The sequence below is a fragment of the Poecilia latipinna genome, unplaced genomic scaffold, assembly GCF_001443285.1.
Source record: "Poecilia latipinna isolate Pla-1442-1.1 unplaced genomic scaffold, P_latipinna-1.0 Scaffold166, whole genome shotgun sequence".
In the NCBI taxonomy this organism is placed as follows: domain Eukaryota; kingdom Metazoa; phylum Chordata; class Actinopteri; order Cyprinodontiformes; family Poeciliidae; genus Poecilia; species Poecilia latipinna.
Window position 1 is genome coordinate 289,738 of NW_015112782.1, and position 17,032 is coordinate 306,769.

Below are 17,032 nucleotides of genomic sequence, written 5' to 3' on the forward strand. Positions count from 1 at the left end.
GCCCTCATTTCTTACCGAAGCATTTCCATACGGGCCATTTGAACCCTTCACTTTATTCATTTTCAATCCCAAATGTCCAGGAAATGCATTTTATTAAATGATAATTTTTCAGAGAAAACAAGTGACATTTTGCATCTCTTTAGTAAGAACAATGTTTTACAGCTGGTTGGTATGAATGCATAAATAATAGAAAACCTCTCTATCCTGATCTTGTTCTGGGGTTTAGTTTGAGGAACTTAATCGTCTCTTTCCACCTTTTAACTCTCATCCCTTTCTGCTTCTTCTTTTTGACCGTTTTCAACTACACTTCCTGTCTCTCCACCCCTGAGTCTTCTCTGCCTTAGTCATAACTTTAAGCCCTTTACATTAATAAATCTTTGTCCTCACTTTCTTTCTGCGCTGTTATTTTATTCTGTTGCATTTATCAGTCTCTGTAATTTCCTTCCTTCCAGCTTCTTTTACACTTTTCCTGACTTTTTACTCCTTAATTCTTTTCAATATTTAATATCATGCTGCTTTATTTCTCTCCATCTTTTCCCGACGTTACAGCACATTTTCTCTTATTATTTTTTGCTATAAATACATTTTTGACATCTTCAAATAATCTAAAAGTTCGTGCCTGTTTTTGTGTTTCTGGTGTGTGTGGATGTTCATATCAGTTTAATGGGATTAGCAGGATTTATGTTGATGAGTTAATTGAGAGGAAAGAGGAAATATAAAAAGCTGATGCAATCTCGGTTCTTTGTGTAAAACCTGGTTAAAAAGTGAAGGTTTGATTTTATGTGTTTGTCTGAATTACATGGAAGTGGGAGCCTTATTGCCCCCTCAGGGTAAAGACTGAGCTTCAGAGTCTGAGTCTGTCTCATCTACTGACATTACAGTGAAGATGCTCTGATTTATTCATGCAGCAACACCACTAAGCATGCATATGACTTCACGGTGAAAAAAAAATCCTCATTCTTCCACGTATTTGTAGTCATGCGGCTACATGCATGCTGTAAATCCAGCGTAACCCGGCATCGCCTGAGGCACACGTGCACACTTCTTCTATTTTCTTTGTTTGTGTGACTGTGTTTTACAGCTGATTTGCCGCCTAAATCCTCCCCGGCCCGTTCACCTCCATGCAGCTGCTTGTAACTTATTGTCCTAATCAATCCCTCGCACACTAAGAGGCTTTTTCAGCAGAACCACCCGGGGTTAGCGAGCAGTTAGCGAGCGCTTATCCCCTTTTCTTGCAGGGAGAGTGAGAGGGCCGGCTCCGAGCAATAATTTTATCTTTATAGGCCCAGAGGCAGGCTGAGAGGGGAGCTGCAGGAGAGGAGACCCTGGTTGGATTTGATACTGGGTCTGCAGAGGGTTGGTGGCGGGGAGTGCAGATCTCCGCATGAGGTCAGAGAAGCAGGGGGAAACAGAAAGTAGGCATCCAGAGTTACAGTAGAAGTTACTGAAGTGAGAAACAAAAAAAGGGATTTGACTGTCATCCCCAAACTATGAAAACCTCCTCAGAAAATGTGGCTTTTATTCTCCCAGATGCTGGCAGATTGTTGGACCGGATCACACACACAAAGGATTACAACTTCTCTGTTTTCCCCTCTTGTTCCTCCTCTTTCTTTCTGCTTTTCTTTCATTTTCTCTTTGAGTCACTTTCTTTCTTCCTCTCCTAATTTAAAGTGTAACAAGTTCATTATGGTGCATTAATCTTAGGAAGTACACACAGTGTGTTTCTGCAACATGTGCCATTTCTGAACAAAGGGCAGAGGCAGCAATTAGTTTTGCTGGTTAGAAACTTCCTGATGAGGATTAATTCATAAAATGATGAGCTATTGTTTAAAGCCAGCAACAGTTAATGTCAGATTATGATGAATTTATTTAGCACAAGGTAGAAACACAGAAAAGAAGCATTAAATGTGATTGTTGGTACTTTGTTTTCGCAGAATTTGGCTGAATATTCACAGAACTTTGTTTCCTTTCTGCATTCAGATCTTTCGATGATCCTCTACATCAGCTTTATTTTGTAATTCTGTCAGGAAATGTCAACTTCAGACACTAAAAGCAACTTAGGCTGACTTTAACAAATTAAATTTGGTTTCCCAGGAGAACTGTGATGCTGTTCTATTTTTTTACAAACTCAAATTTATAAACTGATGGAAATCGTAAACTAAGAAGACATTTTGAGTATTTGCATTTTACGCTGACGGGTCATAACCAGCTTGAAAGCGGAGGTTTAAAATATGTATATTAAGAAAACAAAGTGTAAACAGAGAGAAAACTAGAGAAATAGATAATTAGTTAGCTAAATTACGGCTTCATCTCAATTTTTAGCAATAAGAGCATAATATGCAGATTGTTTGTAAGATAAGTATTTCGGCACTCTGAGCTCCAGTAGGTGGCGGTACTGTACACTAAAGGGTTGTTTGCCAACCGCCATTAATAAAAGAAGAAGACATGCTGCGCTGTCAATCATTTGTTGCTGTCCTCGTTAATGACAGCTGACTGTGTGCTAAAGAGCCTTTCTCTCTTGTTTTGCTCTCCAATAATGTGAAGGATTGCTCTTAGATTAATTTCAAAGAGTTTGTCGTTTGAAGAAGCCAGAGGTTTTTTTCTTCAGTGGTCTTACAAAGTCTTCTTGCTTGCTTCCAACGTGTGACGAGGTTTGTCTAATTAAACTTCCCTGATTCTGTGCTTGATAAGTTTATACTCGGCTCATCTCTAACATGTTTTTCGGTCTTTAGTGAAAAGTACTGCCACTGTGTCGACACTGGCTTTGTTTAGCAAACACTGTTGATGAGGTCACCTGACCTGCGCATGCGCTGATGGATAAATATGCTGGGGCTGACTATTTAGTGGAGCATAGTGCTGAAGCTTGGTGTTTCTGTCGGCTTGCTTCTGTCGGACATTTTAGATAAAGTCCGATCAAATCCAATAGATTTTGGTTTATATCGGACCAATTTCCGATATCAATACTGGATCGAAACATCCCCAGTTACTTCCTGATGGCAGAGCAAGGATCTATCCATGGACAGCTATGGATAGATAGCTGTCCATAGCTATCTATCTCCAAGATCAGGAGGTTGGAATAAAAATTCCTGTTGTAAAGCAAAAGATGGCCTAGTTCAGGAAGACATATGCAGATTGACCCAAATTTCTCGATTCTGAAGCCCAATAACCAGAAGATGACATCTGCAAGAGAAGAGCTTAGAGAAAAGAATATGCATCTCCAAAGTCCAAAGATTTGAAAAGTGGGATGAAGTTTGATTTTCTGACAAAAAAAAAGCAAACTGTAATCTGAATGTTTCTGATGGGGGATTCCTCTGGAGATCCGTCATGATCTGGAACTTTTCCTTCAGTCACACAACGGAGCTGCATGTTAATCAAGGGAATCATTTCTCTCCAGTTTTCAGGTTTTGATGGTGTTTCTGCTCAAATTTAAGCACAAGTGATACATTTTCAACCTTTTTTCTAAACTTGCTCATTAAAACCAGATCCTGCCGAGCTCTGAGACTCTGTTTGACTTCTTGTCTTGCTGCTCCCTTTAAGTTCAAGGAGGACGACTTCCCTGTTTGTTTTCTGTGGAGCTACCTAGGTCCATTTGCCCGGTGCTGCTCAGCAGAACTTTTCCTGCGTGGGGTTATAAGCTGATTTTGCTTTTCCATCAAAAGCAGAACATTCCCAAGCGGCGTGGCGTTCCTGGAGGCTCGCCCCCTAGCGCCAGCCCCCTGTGGGTGGTTTTTACTGTAATAAGCAGGAGTTGAGATGAAAAAAACTGGCTGAGATGCTCCCCGAGGCTTGTTACCAAACATTTTTATCTCTAATTAAGTTATAGCTCCAGACGTACGCTATATTCGTAGTCTGCTAGTCATTTTGAAATGGTTAAAAATTGAATTTAGAGGAATTTTGCAAATCCTGATTTTCCCTTTTCTCTTGCTGCAGGTGTCGTTGCTCAGAAAGTGCGAGTGGAGGAAGAGTTGGAGGCATATCCCACAGAATCTGTCGATCTGCGCTGTGAATTCGTCGATGGAGGGAGTTTAACCAAGCTCACACAGGTTGGCACAAAAACCAACACTGTTTTGATTAGCTTTGAAAGCTTTGGCTTTGATGACTTTCTAAAGGTTAGAAGGAGAGAGCACTGGATTATTTTGGGGCCAAGATTCCTCCATCTCCCAAAAACTTTCAAAGAATCAACAATAAACATGTTTTTCTGAAAGGAGATCGACGTTCTGTTGAAAAGAGTTTCTTTTTATAGAGGTAAAGAGCAGATTTTTGTGGAAACCTGAGCAGCCTCCACAGCAGAATAAAAGCTGGCTCTAAGAGGCTCCATCAACAGATGGGTGGGGGATGAAGCACCAGAGGATGAGTGGAAAACATACTGGTGGATCCCTTTATACAGCAACATCCACACAAAGCAATTTTTCTGTGAATCTAAGCTTTTCTCTAAGGATTTCCAAAAATACTCTTCATTTTATTTTGCACTTTAATGCTATTTAACCTGTAAGTAGTTATTAAAATCATAATTTGCATTCTGCAGTCTTTCCACAAAGTATCAGAGCCTCAGCTACAACTAAGCAAGACTTTTCTGAACATTGATTTGTTTTAACGATTTACACATATTAAACGTGATTCTTTGCTACAAACCTCTAATCATTCTGGGATAGCATCATTTTTCAAGATTTGATTTAAAATGCTTGAATTCAAAACGGAGAATTTCAATAAGACAAGAAAATGGCCCAACAAACACCAGACTGACATTTTTAACTCCCTTGCCTTTAATGACAACCCAGCTTTAATGCAGGTTCAACTCTCCTATCAATGCCGTCCAAAAGGTCGAGTCTGTTTTTGTAAAAATGTGGCAGCTTTTTCAGAGGTTTTGTCATCAGACACTGATGTTGGCCGAGAAGATCTGGCTTGTAGTTTGTTCTTTTTCGTCCCGAAGGTTTTCTTTCTGGACTCTCTGCCTCTCAAGAATCTTTCACATCAGTCTTGCTTGCTCTTTACTTTCTGTGCCGGTGCACAGTGATGTTGGTACAGGAAGGAGACATCCACAAGTTGTTGGCACACAGTTGAAAATTTGAAATTGTTCAGAATGTGTCTCTGTGTAGAGCCAAGCTAATTTAAACCAGATTTATGCTTTGGATTACCAAACGGAAAGGTGTGAGTCATCACTCCAGAGAGCCCATCTTCGCTGATCTAGAATCCAGAGCTCCTCTGCATCCAGTGCTTCGTGTTTGACTTGGATGTTTGTTGAAGCCGTCTGTGGGCCTCACAGGTCAAGATGCTGATTGGAACTCAGCAAATCAGTGATTCAGATGGGCGACCCAAAGCCTTTGGAAAAATAATGTCAAATTAGTAAAGATTTGTAAATTCACTTTGTTTAGATTAAATTATTTACTTTATCAGCATATTACAAATAATCTCATCTTACACGCTGCAAAAACACAATCATAAGTATTTTTGGTCTAGTTTCTGGTGCAAATAACTTTATTTTTCCCTATTTAAAGTGTGCTAACTTACAAGTATCTTTTCACAAGAAATTTGAGCTTGTTTTAGATTAATATTTGTTCATATTGATGGAGGACTGGTTCCACTAACAGATTTTTTCCACTAATAACAAAACATGTTCCCATGATACAAGTGAAATAAGTGGAACTAGTCCTTTTGTTTTTCAAAATTAATATTAAGAAATTAACTTGGAACAAGTTCCTAAACAGTTACTTGTAAGTTTTGTCTTATTTCAAGTGTACTAAGATATTTTCACTAGAAACTTAACTAAAAATACTTGGTAACATTTATTCATACTGTTGACAGTTCAGTCCAATCTAATCTAACAGCAATTCACACAAAGTCAAATTCAGTTTGATAATGATGATGACATCTAAGATTTTTAAAGTCACAGTGTTGCATCCAGAGAAAACCCGGGTACAGTAGAGAGAAATTACTGGTACTGGTTCTGACTCCAGCAGAACCAGTACCAGCCTCTGTATGGGCGGTGCCTCTAACCATTTGAAAAGTTGGACAGAAAAACAACAGAAATGCAGGGAGAACCAGGAGCATCAACCTACCAACTATATGTGGGAAGAAAAACAAAGAGCCTTGCGTTTACTGAACTTTCTGCCTATGTAACAGATTCAACTCGGCAGCAATGTTCTAATGAGCTGCAGACAAGAAATGAGAAGGAAAACCGCAGCCTTTGGCATTGATGTTACAGAATTAAAAAAAAAATCATAGGGAAATAAATGTAATCTAGCAGATGCACTGCAGAGCTTCTGTTCTGCAGCATAAATAAACACGCCCACACCTCCATGGAAAGGTGCCACTAGTTGGTGTTTTGTTCAGGCGTCCTCTTTCTGCTGAGTGAGTCTGTGCATGCATCCACCCCTGCTGCTAAAACAAACAGCTGCTCTGAGCTACAGACAACAAAACGGTGCGACGCGTCTGAGTCTGTTCCACAGGTCAACTAAATAAATGCTTTGGTCAACAAATCATGTTTTACAAACTTTATATTAGGCTATTGGCAGGCTCTGTTATCACGTACAGAAACATCACCGAGTTCTGGAAATAACTTGGCATTATTTATGTCTGTCTTCCATCACAAATTTAAACCTTAAACATCACAGAGTTTAATGGATTTGCATAAAAACATCCAATGTACGATCATTATGAAATTACATACACGATCTCTCATTTCCTAAGTTTATTTTATTTTAGATTAAAAATAATCTAAAGGTACTTTCTATGAAACAGATTTATATCCCAAAATATGTATTTAAATATGTCCAATCCTACATTGAATTCAGTTCAGTATATTCTCAATTTTTGTAGTTATAATGGACCATTATTTACAGGAGCTAGAGATCAAAAATGTCTGCAATTTCCCAGCTGTATTTTATTTAGAATATTTTAGATATGCTCTACAAAAAAACAAAAAAAAAAAACCTGCAAGTAAATTGAAGTTATTTTCTGCACAAAATTCCCCAAATGCTGAACTGTGCATTGGTGTGTTGACAGTGTACAGTGTTCAAAGCTAAGTAGAAAACTGTTTTCTATCTGAGGAGCCCAGGTGGTTATATCAAGTTTTCTCCATTACAAATATGTGCAAAACTTTTTGTTATCCTGCTAATGTTGTAAAATGGTAAGACTTTCGCAATTGCAGTGTTTATTTTAAATTAGAAATGAATTAATATGATACGTGGATAATTCTGCTCACACAGTAACGCGCAATGTCCAAGAAGACCAGTACATACAAAAAGCTCTTATACAAACTGGCATGACTGGTGTGATGTAAAAACATGTTTCCATTATAGTTTTTACAGTTAGCCGGAGGAATGCCGTATTATAAAAACTGACATTAACAATCAGATATTAAACATGCAGCTATGTAGAGGTAAACAAAGCAAACTAATTAATTCTGCAGGAGCTGTGATGGTTTTCGCCACTTCCTGCCCATTTCCAGTACATTTCATAGAATACATAAACCCCCACATAAATGAGCTGTTTGCTAGTTCAGTTGGATCTTTAGGGATCTGTTGCCCTCAGGCTGCTGGTTGGAATCAATAGGTAATTTGCTCACATATACAAAATCTGAAATTGCACATGGATTTATTAGTCCTGTGTTTTATTTTCACTGCAATCAACAACTGAACAGGGAGTCTCATCTCCTAATTTGAGATGATATGTGGCGTAGAATCTGCATCCCTGTCTGTATCCCCCTCTGTTTCTGCGTTATTTTCCCCCTCAGATGTCATTCGTTTAGATGTTTGCTAAATGTGTATTGATGAGCTGTATTCCCTCTCCTTCCTGGACTCCCACTTTAGCCAATATTCGGCTGTCTCTTTGAAAACAGCAGAGAAAAATGAAATCAATGTGGGAAAGCATCACAGTGTTCTCCCTCAGGGCAGAGTCTCTGCAGATATCGATATTTGTCACAATCAGAAATCTCACAAAGAAAAGCTTATAATGGTCCTTGAGAGGGAATCTGTAAGTAAAGCAAATCTTTCATTCAGTCCCGTAAAAGATTTATGTCCCCTTACCCAAAGTGTTTTTTTTTTTCTTTTTTACCACTTTGGCTAATTTTGGTGCATCTCAGTAACTTGAGTGTCATCAAAAATGTATCTATTTAAGTCATTACTTTAAAAAAAATCCCTAAAATTTCCAAAGTTGTACTGCAATGAACTGAATGTGGAGGATATGTGGCAGGAATAGAAATCTAAAAAAGGATCAGTAAAGCTATGAGATACATTTAGAAGAAGATGTCAGTGAATACATGTCAGGTTCTTGGTGTGAAAGTCCCAAACACACCATCATTACAGTTCTTTGATCAGATTCAATGTTTCTATGGATGGGAGATTTGCTGCTTTCTCCAAGTTGGATTGTTCTATATAGAATAATCCAAATGGGACAGTTAAAGTCCTCTCCCTTGAAGAATCCAAGCAGCTGACAGATGATTGAAGGTTGTCCTGTAGAGCAATCCAATCCAGATATTTTGTGTAGAGACTTATTAGGCTTATTCCAGCCAATAAATGCAATTCCAATCCTCGAGTGCCACTGTTCTGCAACTTTTCCTCTCTGCTTCAACACACCTGAATCAAACGAATAATTAATGACCAGGCCTTAGCAAAACCTGCTGACATGGAAAGAATGTAATTCAGCCATTTGATTGAAGTGTGTTGGAGCAGGACGCATCCAAAAGTTGCAGGAGAGTCAAACCTGAGGGTTGGAGTCGCAGACTCTGGATCTAGTCTTATACGTTATGCTAAAACAGAGAGATTGTGAGCTAATATTAAAATAGCTCATTGCCTACTTTTGTCTTTCTCTCAAATGAGGTCAGATCCTCATATTAGAATTAAAAAATACTCTTTAATTCCAATATTTCCATGTTTTACTTCTCAGATTTCTGTAAAAATTTGCCCATTAAAACTTGCTGTCACCTTACACAAGTCCTAATTCTGTCTGAACACTTCAGCTGATAACAGTTTCACCTTCATATTTTAAAAGCACCTGAACTTCTGTTTGCTCCTGTACTGAACCGAGATTCAAAGTTAGAAGTTATTTATGAGGTGGCTACATCAACGCTAAATAATTATTGAGCCTTGACTTCTGATATTTGAAGCAGAGGCAATGACGCCTCTCTGAGGACTCGATTTATTTATTTACAGATATTTTTATTTACAGTAGCTGGAACTTTGCCCTCATGTGAAAACACACAGAGACAATGAAACACAGCAGTCACCAAGCGCTTACCTATAAGGGTCACTTGTCATTTCTGCTTAAAGAGGCTAAAGTTTGTCCTGAAGCCATTAAGTTCAAAGTTCTTGAAAAATGCAGCACCACTCTTTATTGTGTTCTGTTTACTGTTTGCACACAATTTCAAATGTAACTGTTGTAAATGTTCCCATTTCATCTCCATGAATCCATGTAGACTTTCTGTTCCGTATCAAGGTGCAGATGGAAAGGCAGGTTTGGTAAGTCTTTCTGATTACATGTTCAGCTGACTGGATAAGTAAGCCATTCAGTGTATTTTAGTGGGAAATGTGTCGCTTTAAGCGAAGCCACTTGATGGTTATAAAGTAGCAGCTAAGAGCCTTTTACTCTCCACCTCCTACACATGTAAACATAAATCATTGGATTCTCTGACGTCGGCTGTCCACGCTGTGAAACCGACTCTGATCTGCACTCTATCAACCTCCTCTGCATCAAAATAACAATGAATGTAGTTAAAACTGTAATAATAAACCGCAAAATGGCAAAATGTTAATTTAGCAGCAGAGGTGGTTGAGGGTGATTCTTCCTTTTTTATCATCCATTTACATTTCTTGTTAATGTAACATTTTCGTTTCACAGTTTAGTAAAACTGATATTTTTAATCAAGGTTTCTATAAATCTGTTTATCTGGGTAATTGGTCTATCAAATTCAATTTAGTCACTGAATAAAATGTTTCGTTTTAAATGTGGTTCAGTTGTGTTGTCCTTGTTCTCCAAACAAACCCGAAAAGGCCTGTTGGCATTTTTTATTTATTGATATTTAATTATGTAAAACAAATTTAAGTCATAAAACTGTGTTTTATGACTTAAAACACAGTTTAAGTCATAAACTTAAACTGTGTTTAAGTTTATGACTTAAACACAGTTTAAGTCATAAACTGACTATGCAAAATAAAAGTATTTTGCATACTTTTATTCTCACTCCATTGCCTTGAATTAGCTCATTAATGTTCCAGTGTTTATTAAAACTCTCTGCTCTCCCAGGTATCGTGGATATGGGAACCTGTTGATGGCCAAAGGGACAACATTGCCGTGTACCACCCCACCTATGGGCAGAGTTTTCCCAACGTGGCCTTTAAGGATCGAGTTATTTTTCTCCAAAACAACCTGAGGATCCCGTCCATAAGGATTAAAGACCTGCGCATGTCCGATGCCGGGCGCTACACCTGCGAGTACGCTACGTACCCATCTGGAAACGAGCAGGGAACCACCACGCTCATAATGCTCGGTGAGTACGCATACCAAACCACAAACAGCTGTTTGTGTCGTTCATTTATGGATAGATATATGCCAGGCCCACATGTGAATGATTAAAGCACCAAAATCCTCCACAGGACTTGTACTTTCTGTCAGCGGAGCTTTGGAGAGGCTTTGAAAAACTTCCTCTTATTGTTCATCTTTCCTCTCCGCCGTCTGATTATCTCTGCGTTTTAAAACAAAACGGTTCCCAACGGACCTGAAGTCTTAGAAGGCTAAAGTTAAGCACTGCCAAATTGTCTCTGGGTTTATCCTGATAACATGCTGCATAAAATATAAGGATTTCCTGGAAATACTCTTGATTTGACTCCTGGGGTTTCTCCAACTCGCTTTCAGACTGTGAAGGAAGACTCTCAGGTAATTTGGGTAAATGTGTTGATCTGATATGATCAGAGGGTAATTTGGAAGATGAGATGACCTGCAGGTGTTTTATTACAGAACTTCCTACTGTATCACTTACACGTGTTATATGAAGACTGCATAGATTTAGCTTCACCAGCATTTTGTCTTCCTCCTCCTGCCCAGATATTTAAAATGGATGTTTTGTAATTAGTTTTTGACTGAAGCATATGTATTCCTTCTGTATTTGGTGCAGTTTGTTAAAAATTACAACTTGCAGCATGTTGGAAATAAATGTTTCTGTAGCCTTTTCTATTACACAGAGATGCAAGCTCTCTTTTTAAAGGAAGAGAACAAAGATTAAAAATAAAACATAATTTTTTATGAACCTGTTCTCTACTTTAAAACCCAAATATGACAGCAAAACAAACAATTAAAGATAAAAAAGCAATAGATGTTCTGGCACGGTGAAACCTTTTCATGCACGCTGGGAGCTGCCTTTACTACATTTCATCCACCAATCAGGCTCAACATTATGGCCACCTGCCTAATGTTGCTTCGGTCGCCGTTCTGCTGCCAAAACAGCCCAAACCTGTTGAGGAAGCCTGTGGACCCCCGAAGGTGTACTGCAGTATCTGGCACCAGGATGTTAGCTGCAGAACCTTCTGCTGCGGTCCAAACAATTAAGGCAGTAAATTACAATGACAATGGATACAATGCCACTGCTTCCCATGATGCTCTACCCAGGACCCTAATGCGACGCCATCTTGAAAGTAAACCACCACCATGCTTGTATTTTTAAATTAGCTAATTTGTCCAGTCAGTTGCAAAAGCTTTTTGTTTAAAATAACTCTACAAAACGTAAAAAAGACTGGATTTTATTTATGGGAAGTTTTTATTCACTAATGCACATCTACTAAACAACTAGCTATAACTATTTTTCACTTTGGGAATGGGAACACATTCTCACTCCTAAAGAATCACCTGAGTGTTGCTGCTGCCGCTGTCGTTTGGTGTTTGTTGAATGAGAACAGAACCTTTTTGTAGGTTCTGTTAAGGTAGGAAAACTATTACCTCCAAACATGTAACAGAGTTTAAGATCAAATTTAATATGCAACAATCTCTTTACCTTTAATAGACCATAATCCATAATTAGCTGTTTGCTATTTGTCATATTACCTGTAGTATTGTCAGTTGCAGTAATAAACAAGATTTAATAATGACTCATTGAGAATTAATGTATAACTAATATGAATAAGTGGAAGTTAGTTGATGGTTAATTTGTGTTTCTGAAACTAAAGTGCTACAGTTTGATAGCCAAAACCAATATTTATCTTGTTTGAATTTTTAATACAAGTGTAATAAAATTATCATGTTGATTTAATAATAATAAAAAAATCTTCCTTAATAAGTGATGAGAAGTTGGATTCAGTCCCCCTTCCTGATTATGTATATAATACTCTAACAGGAAGCAAGTTTCTGTAGGCGACCATCTGCTCCAACATGACAGGAAACCGACAAGAACCAGGACAGAAACCCAACAGGAGAGATTAATGATGAGCACAAAGCAGCAGAGCAGGAACTCCTGCTAGAACTGGAACGAATGACAAAATGGCACGAGACGTCCAACGGTTTATAGCTAACGGGACGGTTCAGGGACAGAACAGACAAGTTCCATTATAGTAGAGGGAACAACTGTGACCTGGTGATGGATACTTTAAAGACTGAAAATATGAGGGTTTTTTTTTTATTTTGCACAATTTCAAAACCTTCAGTGCCTTAAAAATTAAATTTATGAAAGCAAATGTAGCGTATTTGAATACTTAAAGTGAACAATATGTGTTGAGGAGCAAAGTCTAAGATGCCAAGTGCTTGTTCAGTGTTCACTTTTACCCTCTGCATTGTCAGATCTCAGCAGACTGCAAAGCAGCAAACACTTAAAGCCAATAATGGGAGTAGTAGAAAAATGCCACTGAGGCTGGCTGGCGTCTCTGTAGTTTAAACTGAGTGGGTGTTAAAAGGCGACACGTTCTTTTTGTAATCTTAGACGGCTTCTTCTATTTATCCATTTGCCTTGTCCAAAAGAGAGTGATGCCGGAGATTTTTCATCTCCAAAATAATAATAAAAATAAAAACTTAGAAGGCTTCGTGCTTAAATAATAAACTGTTCATTTTGTTGTTTCACTGAAGTGCTGCATGCACACATTAAAAATTAGTCCTGGAAGAACAAGAGCCTCCTACATTCAGCTCTCTGCAGAAACAAACGCTCTAACATAATAGACCCTGGGCTGAATAGACAGAGGAGTTTAATATTCTCTAGATGCCTGATGCTTTTATTCATCCCTCATTCTTCAGGGAGAGATGGGATTTTGAATCCTTGTTTTCTATTTTGTTGGTTTATTTTGCAAGAGAACATATTATTAGTCATTTCTGTCACTGAACCAGTCGGTCAAAAAGCTGTTTTTCTATTGTAAAGACGCAGACAAGAAGATCGTTCCAAACAGGGGCTGTGAATAAATTCTTACCTATTTTTCATATTAAATTCCAGGATATTTTGTCTCCTGCACAAACATCTAATATATTTTTTCCCTCAGTTTATGATATAAATCAGACTAAGCATTTCCTGAATTTTGTCAGCTCGGATTAGAAAAAAAATAATTGCTTGGGGCTAAATTCCAGATAAATTATGGTTTTGTAAGAAGCCTTTATTGTACTTCAGAATTTGACATAATTTTTTTTTCTGTATTTTGTATAATTGGTTTGTAAACCAAATATTTTGGTTATCCTTTAAGTTTTTCATTGTAGTTTCCTGAAACTTTGACCCATTCCTCCTAACAGAACCGCTGTAACCGGGTCAGGTTTGTGCTTTTTCAGCGTTTCCCACAAATTTTGAGGCATTTTCTGCAGGGCTACTAATAATTAGACCCATAGCTTCTCTGTAATGACATATTTAATTGCATCAGACTATTTTTGCTTGCTGATAAATATGAACATTAATCTAGTTACCTTGTCAAAGTGTTCTCTGTAAATCTACTGAGGGCTGCCAGACGGTTGCTGTCCTTCTTTCCTCATTAAAGGTTTAAGACAAAGTGACACGTTTGGTTCACATCCTTGTCTGTTTGTGCAGCATCCGCCATTTTTAAAGTGAAATCAAATAAATAGAAGTGATATTATGTTAGCAGCTGTTTGCATTTTGACCAGCTTTACGGGAGTGTTTAAGTTGTTTTGACGTCTGTCACGGAGCAGTTGGCCGTTTTCTAAAGAGCATTACATCCTATTCAGAGGGTCAGTAGGTCGTAGGGCTATCCGTCCCAGAGAACTAAGTACACAGAAGATGCATTTTTTGTTGTGGTTCTGTAAAAGGAATATGGAGATGTTTCCTGGCTTATGCACAGAAGGATCTGGGCTAAGCCTCCCAACTGCTGTTTCTGTTGGCACCAAGTGGAGGCAGACTGGGAAATACCTGCTGGAAAGCTCAGTTGTCTTTTTGTGTGGATCTGAGGCGGTGCCAAACTCCCTGAGACTGAACCTGGCCCGACTGAAAGCATTTGGCAAACTGAATACCTCGAAGTCACCGGAGAACAGTCATATTCTATCTTCTTGGAAATGCAATCCATATGAGCCAATCACATTAGACCCCACGGCTGCTGGAAGCCAATCATATTACGTTGTATTGGATATTGAACCACGGGCTCCCCGATTGTATCATGACTTATTTTAGTATGAATACATAATCCTAACAGCACTTATTGGTGAGAGCAGCACAGCCAGCCAATCTTGTTAGCTCTTGTTGGAGTGTGAATTTAAAAAAATCTCTGGCGTGGCAGTGATTGATGGCATATCATCTTGGATGGGGACCACACGTAATAAGTAGCAGCCAAATATATTGCATCTTATTGAATTTAGCAAAGCCAGCAAGACAGAAATATGATTGCAGGTGAGGGCGAGTGCAGTACATTAGAGGTCTGGTATATGTGCGTTCATACAGCCGCTGTTTCAGACGAGGATGTTAATGTACATTCAGGTGAATGGAGTGGAGCTGACTTCACTGAGGGGAAAGAAATGGTGTTTTTTCCTGCTGAATTATTTCAGAAGCTATCCTGTTTGGATTTATTTGTTTGGCTTGCTGGTTGAATTTCTTATAAAGCTGTAGTGGCTGAAGGCATTTTTTGGTGTGACAAACGTTCCCCTGAAAACAGAAGCTGTTAGTTATAGTTGCACACAAAATCACAATCTGGTAAATCTGAGCAAACTCATAATGCATAAGAGGTTTTGGGCGCCGATGAGGCATATGAGCACTGAGAGGACGTGATCAGGACTTGAGCAAGTTTGATGATTAACCAAGTTATTATGACTAGACCACTTCACCAAACAAGACTGAGTCATTAAATAAATCCTCCTGTTGTTGAAGACCCACTCAACTAGCTAAATATATTATCAGTAGGGAGACAATGAATAGATGGCACATCAAATGTTGTATCCATTAAAGTCTTGCATCCAGTCCTTTGTGATTGTGATTTTGCACACAATGATATTGCAGTGACTGTTGGACGTTCGACACAATGTAAAGCTCTAGCAGCCATGAGATTTTGCTGCTATGTTTATATTTGCACATTTTGACCCATTTCACTTCTCGTCAGTCACATAAATCTCTTTTAGTCCAATTTTAAGTTTGGCGTCGGAACGAATTTGTGCCCAGTCATATCTTCTCCAGCAAGAAAGTCATAAAACGACTGAAAAGCTTCAGGATCGTCCCGGTCAATTCAAAATGGATAAAGAGCCAGAACTTACAGGAAAGACATTACCTGGAAGCATCTTTGGTTCCCCCAGCAGGAAATGTTTATTAGGCTAAAATCAAACTTTTTCTGATATATTAACTCAAACAAGACCCGAAGCAGTCATGTTTTTGTAATGTGGGAGAAAGTCGGAGTATCTGGAGAGACCCGGACATGCACAGGGAGAACATGTAAACTCCATGGAGACTAAAGTAGGTCAGAATTCGAACCCAGGACCTTCTTTTCTACCAGCTGTCCCACCATGTAGTCTTCTTTTTCCTCTTTTCATTTTTTTTTTTTTTTGTTATTTTAGATTTTCAAATTAAAAGTCAAATTGCTAGAAATGCTTCAGTTAGCACAAGATGTCAGAATCAGAGCTCACCAGCAGGTTAAAACTACAATAGCAACATCCATCTAGTTTTGTTTGTTACGTCTGCAGATGTAAAATAACCACATGATTGAAAGCTTATGCTCATGAAAGGAATCTCAAATTGAGCATAAATAGCCTTTAAATGTGGGACCTTTAGATGTTTCTAATATCTTTGTGGCTTTTTTTGTCTTCTTGCATGTCAATGACGGTAAAAATTATTTCTAATTAATGCCTTTTAGACGATTGGATGGTTCATTGAGGCCATCTAAATTAATCTCGGGCCCAAGTTATTCGTCTGGTAACATTTCCAGAGGCCAGTAATGAGTTGTCAAAACGTTACGCATGCAATGATGCAGGATAAAAGATTCCCATGTTGAATATTCATGTGTTGTTATTCGTTGACATGGAGTTCAGACACAAACAGATGTTTTCATGACAACCTGTGTAAATGTGTGCAGGGGAGTGTCAGGCTGATGGGAGAGTTTTATGAACCCGGGCAGCTGGTGAGACATGGATTCTAAAGCCTTCGCAGGATCTAGAAGCATGTATTGATTTTTGACAATGCATTCAACAAAGTAGAAAATAACAGAATAAATCACCTGACCGCCCTTCATCACAGTACAGCGGTGAGAGATGCCATGTTTAGAAATGGAGAGAGGGAGGAAACATCAATATGTGTCCCCAGCCTTTTGTTTGATCTGCTCTGAAGACGCGGCGCGCTACCAGGCGTCACACGCTGATCAGATTTTCTATTTAAAACCCCACATGATCCTGTTGTTCTACATGATTATTTTTTATTTTGCTGAAACTGCATGGGTCACATTTACCAGCTAACATAAAGCCAGGCTCATGGGTTGCTTTAATCTGATTTGCTAACATATCAGTTTCAATTTTAAGAGCCACACACCAGTGCAGCCCACTAACCTGGAGGCATCAGGGGAGGAAATGGTTGAGTTATCATCAGGGCGAAGGCTCATGTTGTCTTTACCTGGGAAATATGTTGAGCTGTTTTCTCTACCAAACCCGTGTCTTTATC

The 17,032-nt window shown here is 38.6% G+C and overlaps 1 protein-coding gene across 3 annotated transcripts in view; it reads left to right on the forward strand.

The window, feature by feature from the left end:
• Positions 1 to 17,032, forward strand: part of pvrl2l (PVR cell adhesion molecule related 2 like) — a 325,881-nt gene that overhangs the window by 144,404 nt on the left and 164,445 nt on the right. For all 3 annotated transcript variants that reach the window (XM_015029895.1, XM_015029896.1, XM_015029897.1), the window contains exons 2-3: positions 3,931 to 4,043; positions 10,240 to 10,483. In XM_015029895.1, coding sequence (XP_014885381.1) covers positions 3,931 to 4,043; positions 10,240 to 10,483 — 357 coding nt within the window. The remainder of the gene's footprint in view (positions 1 to 3,930; positions 4,044 to 10,239; positions 10,484 to 17,032) is intronic.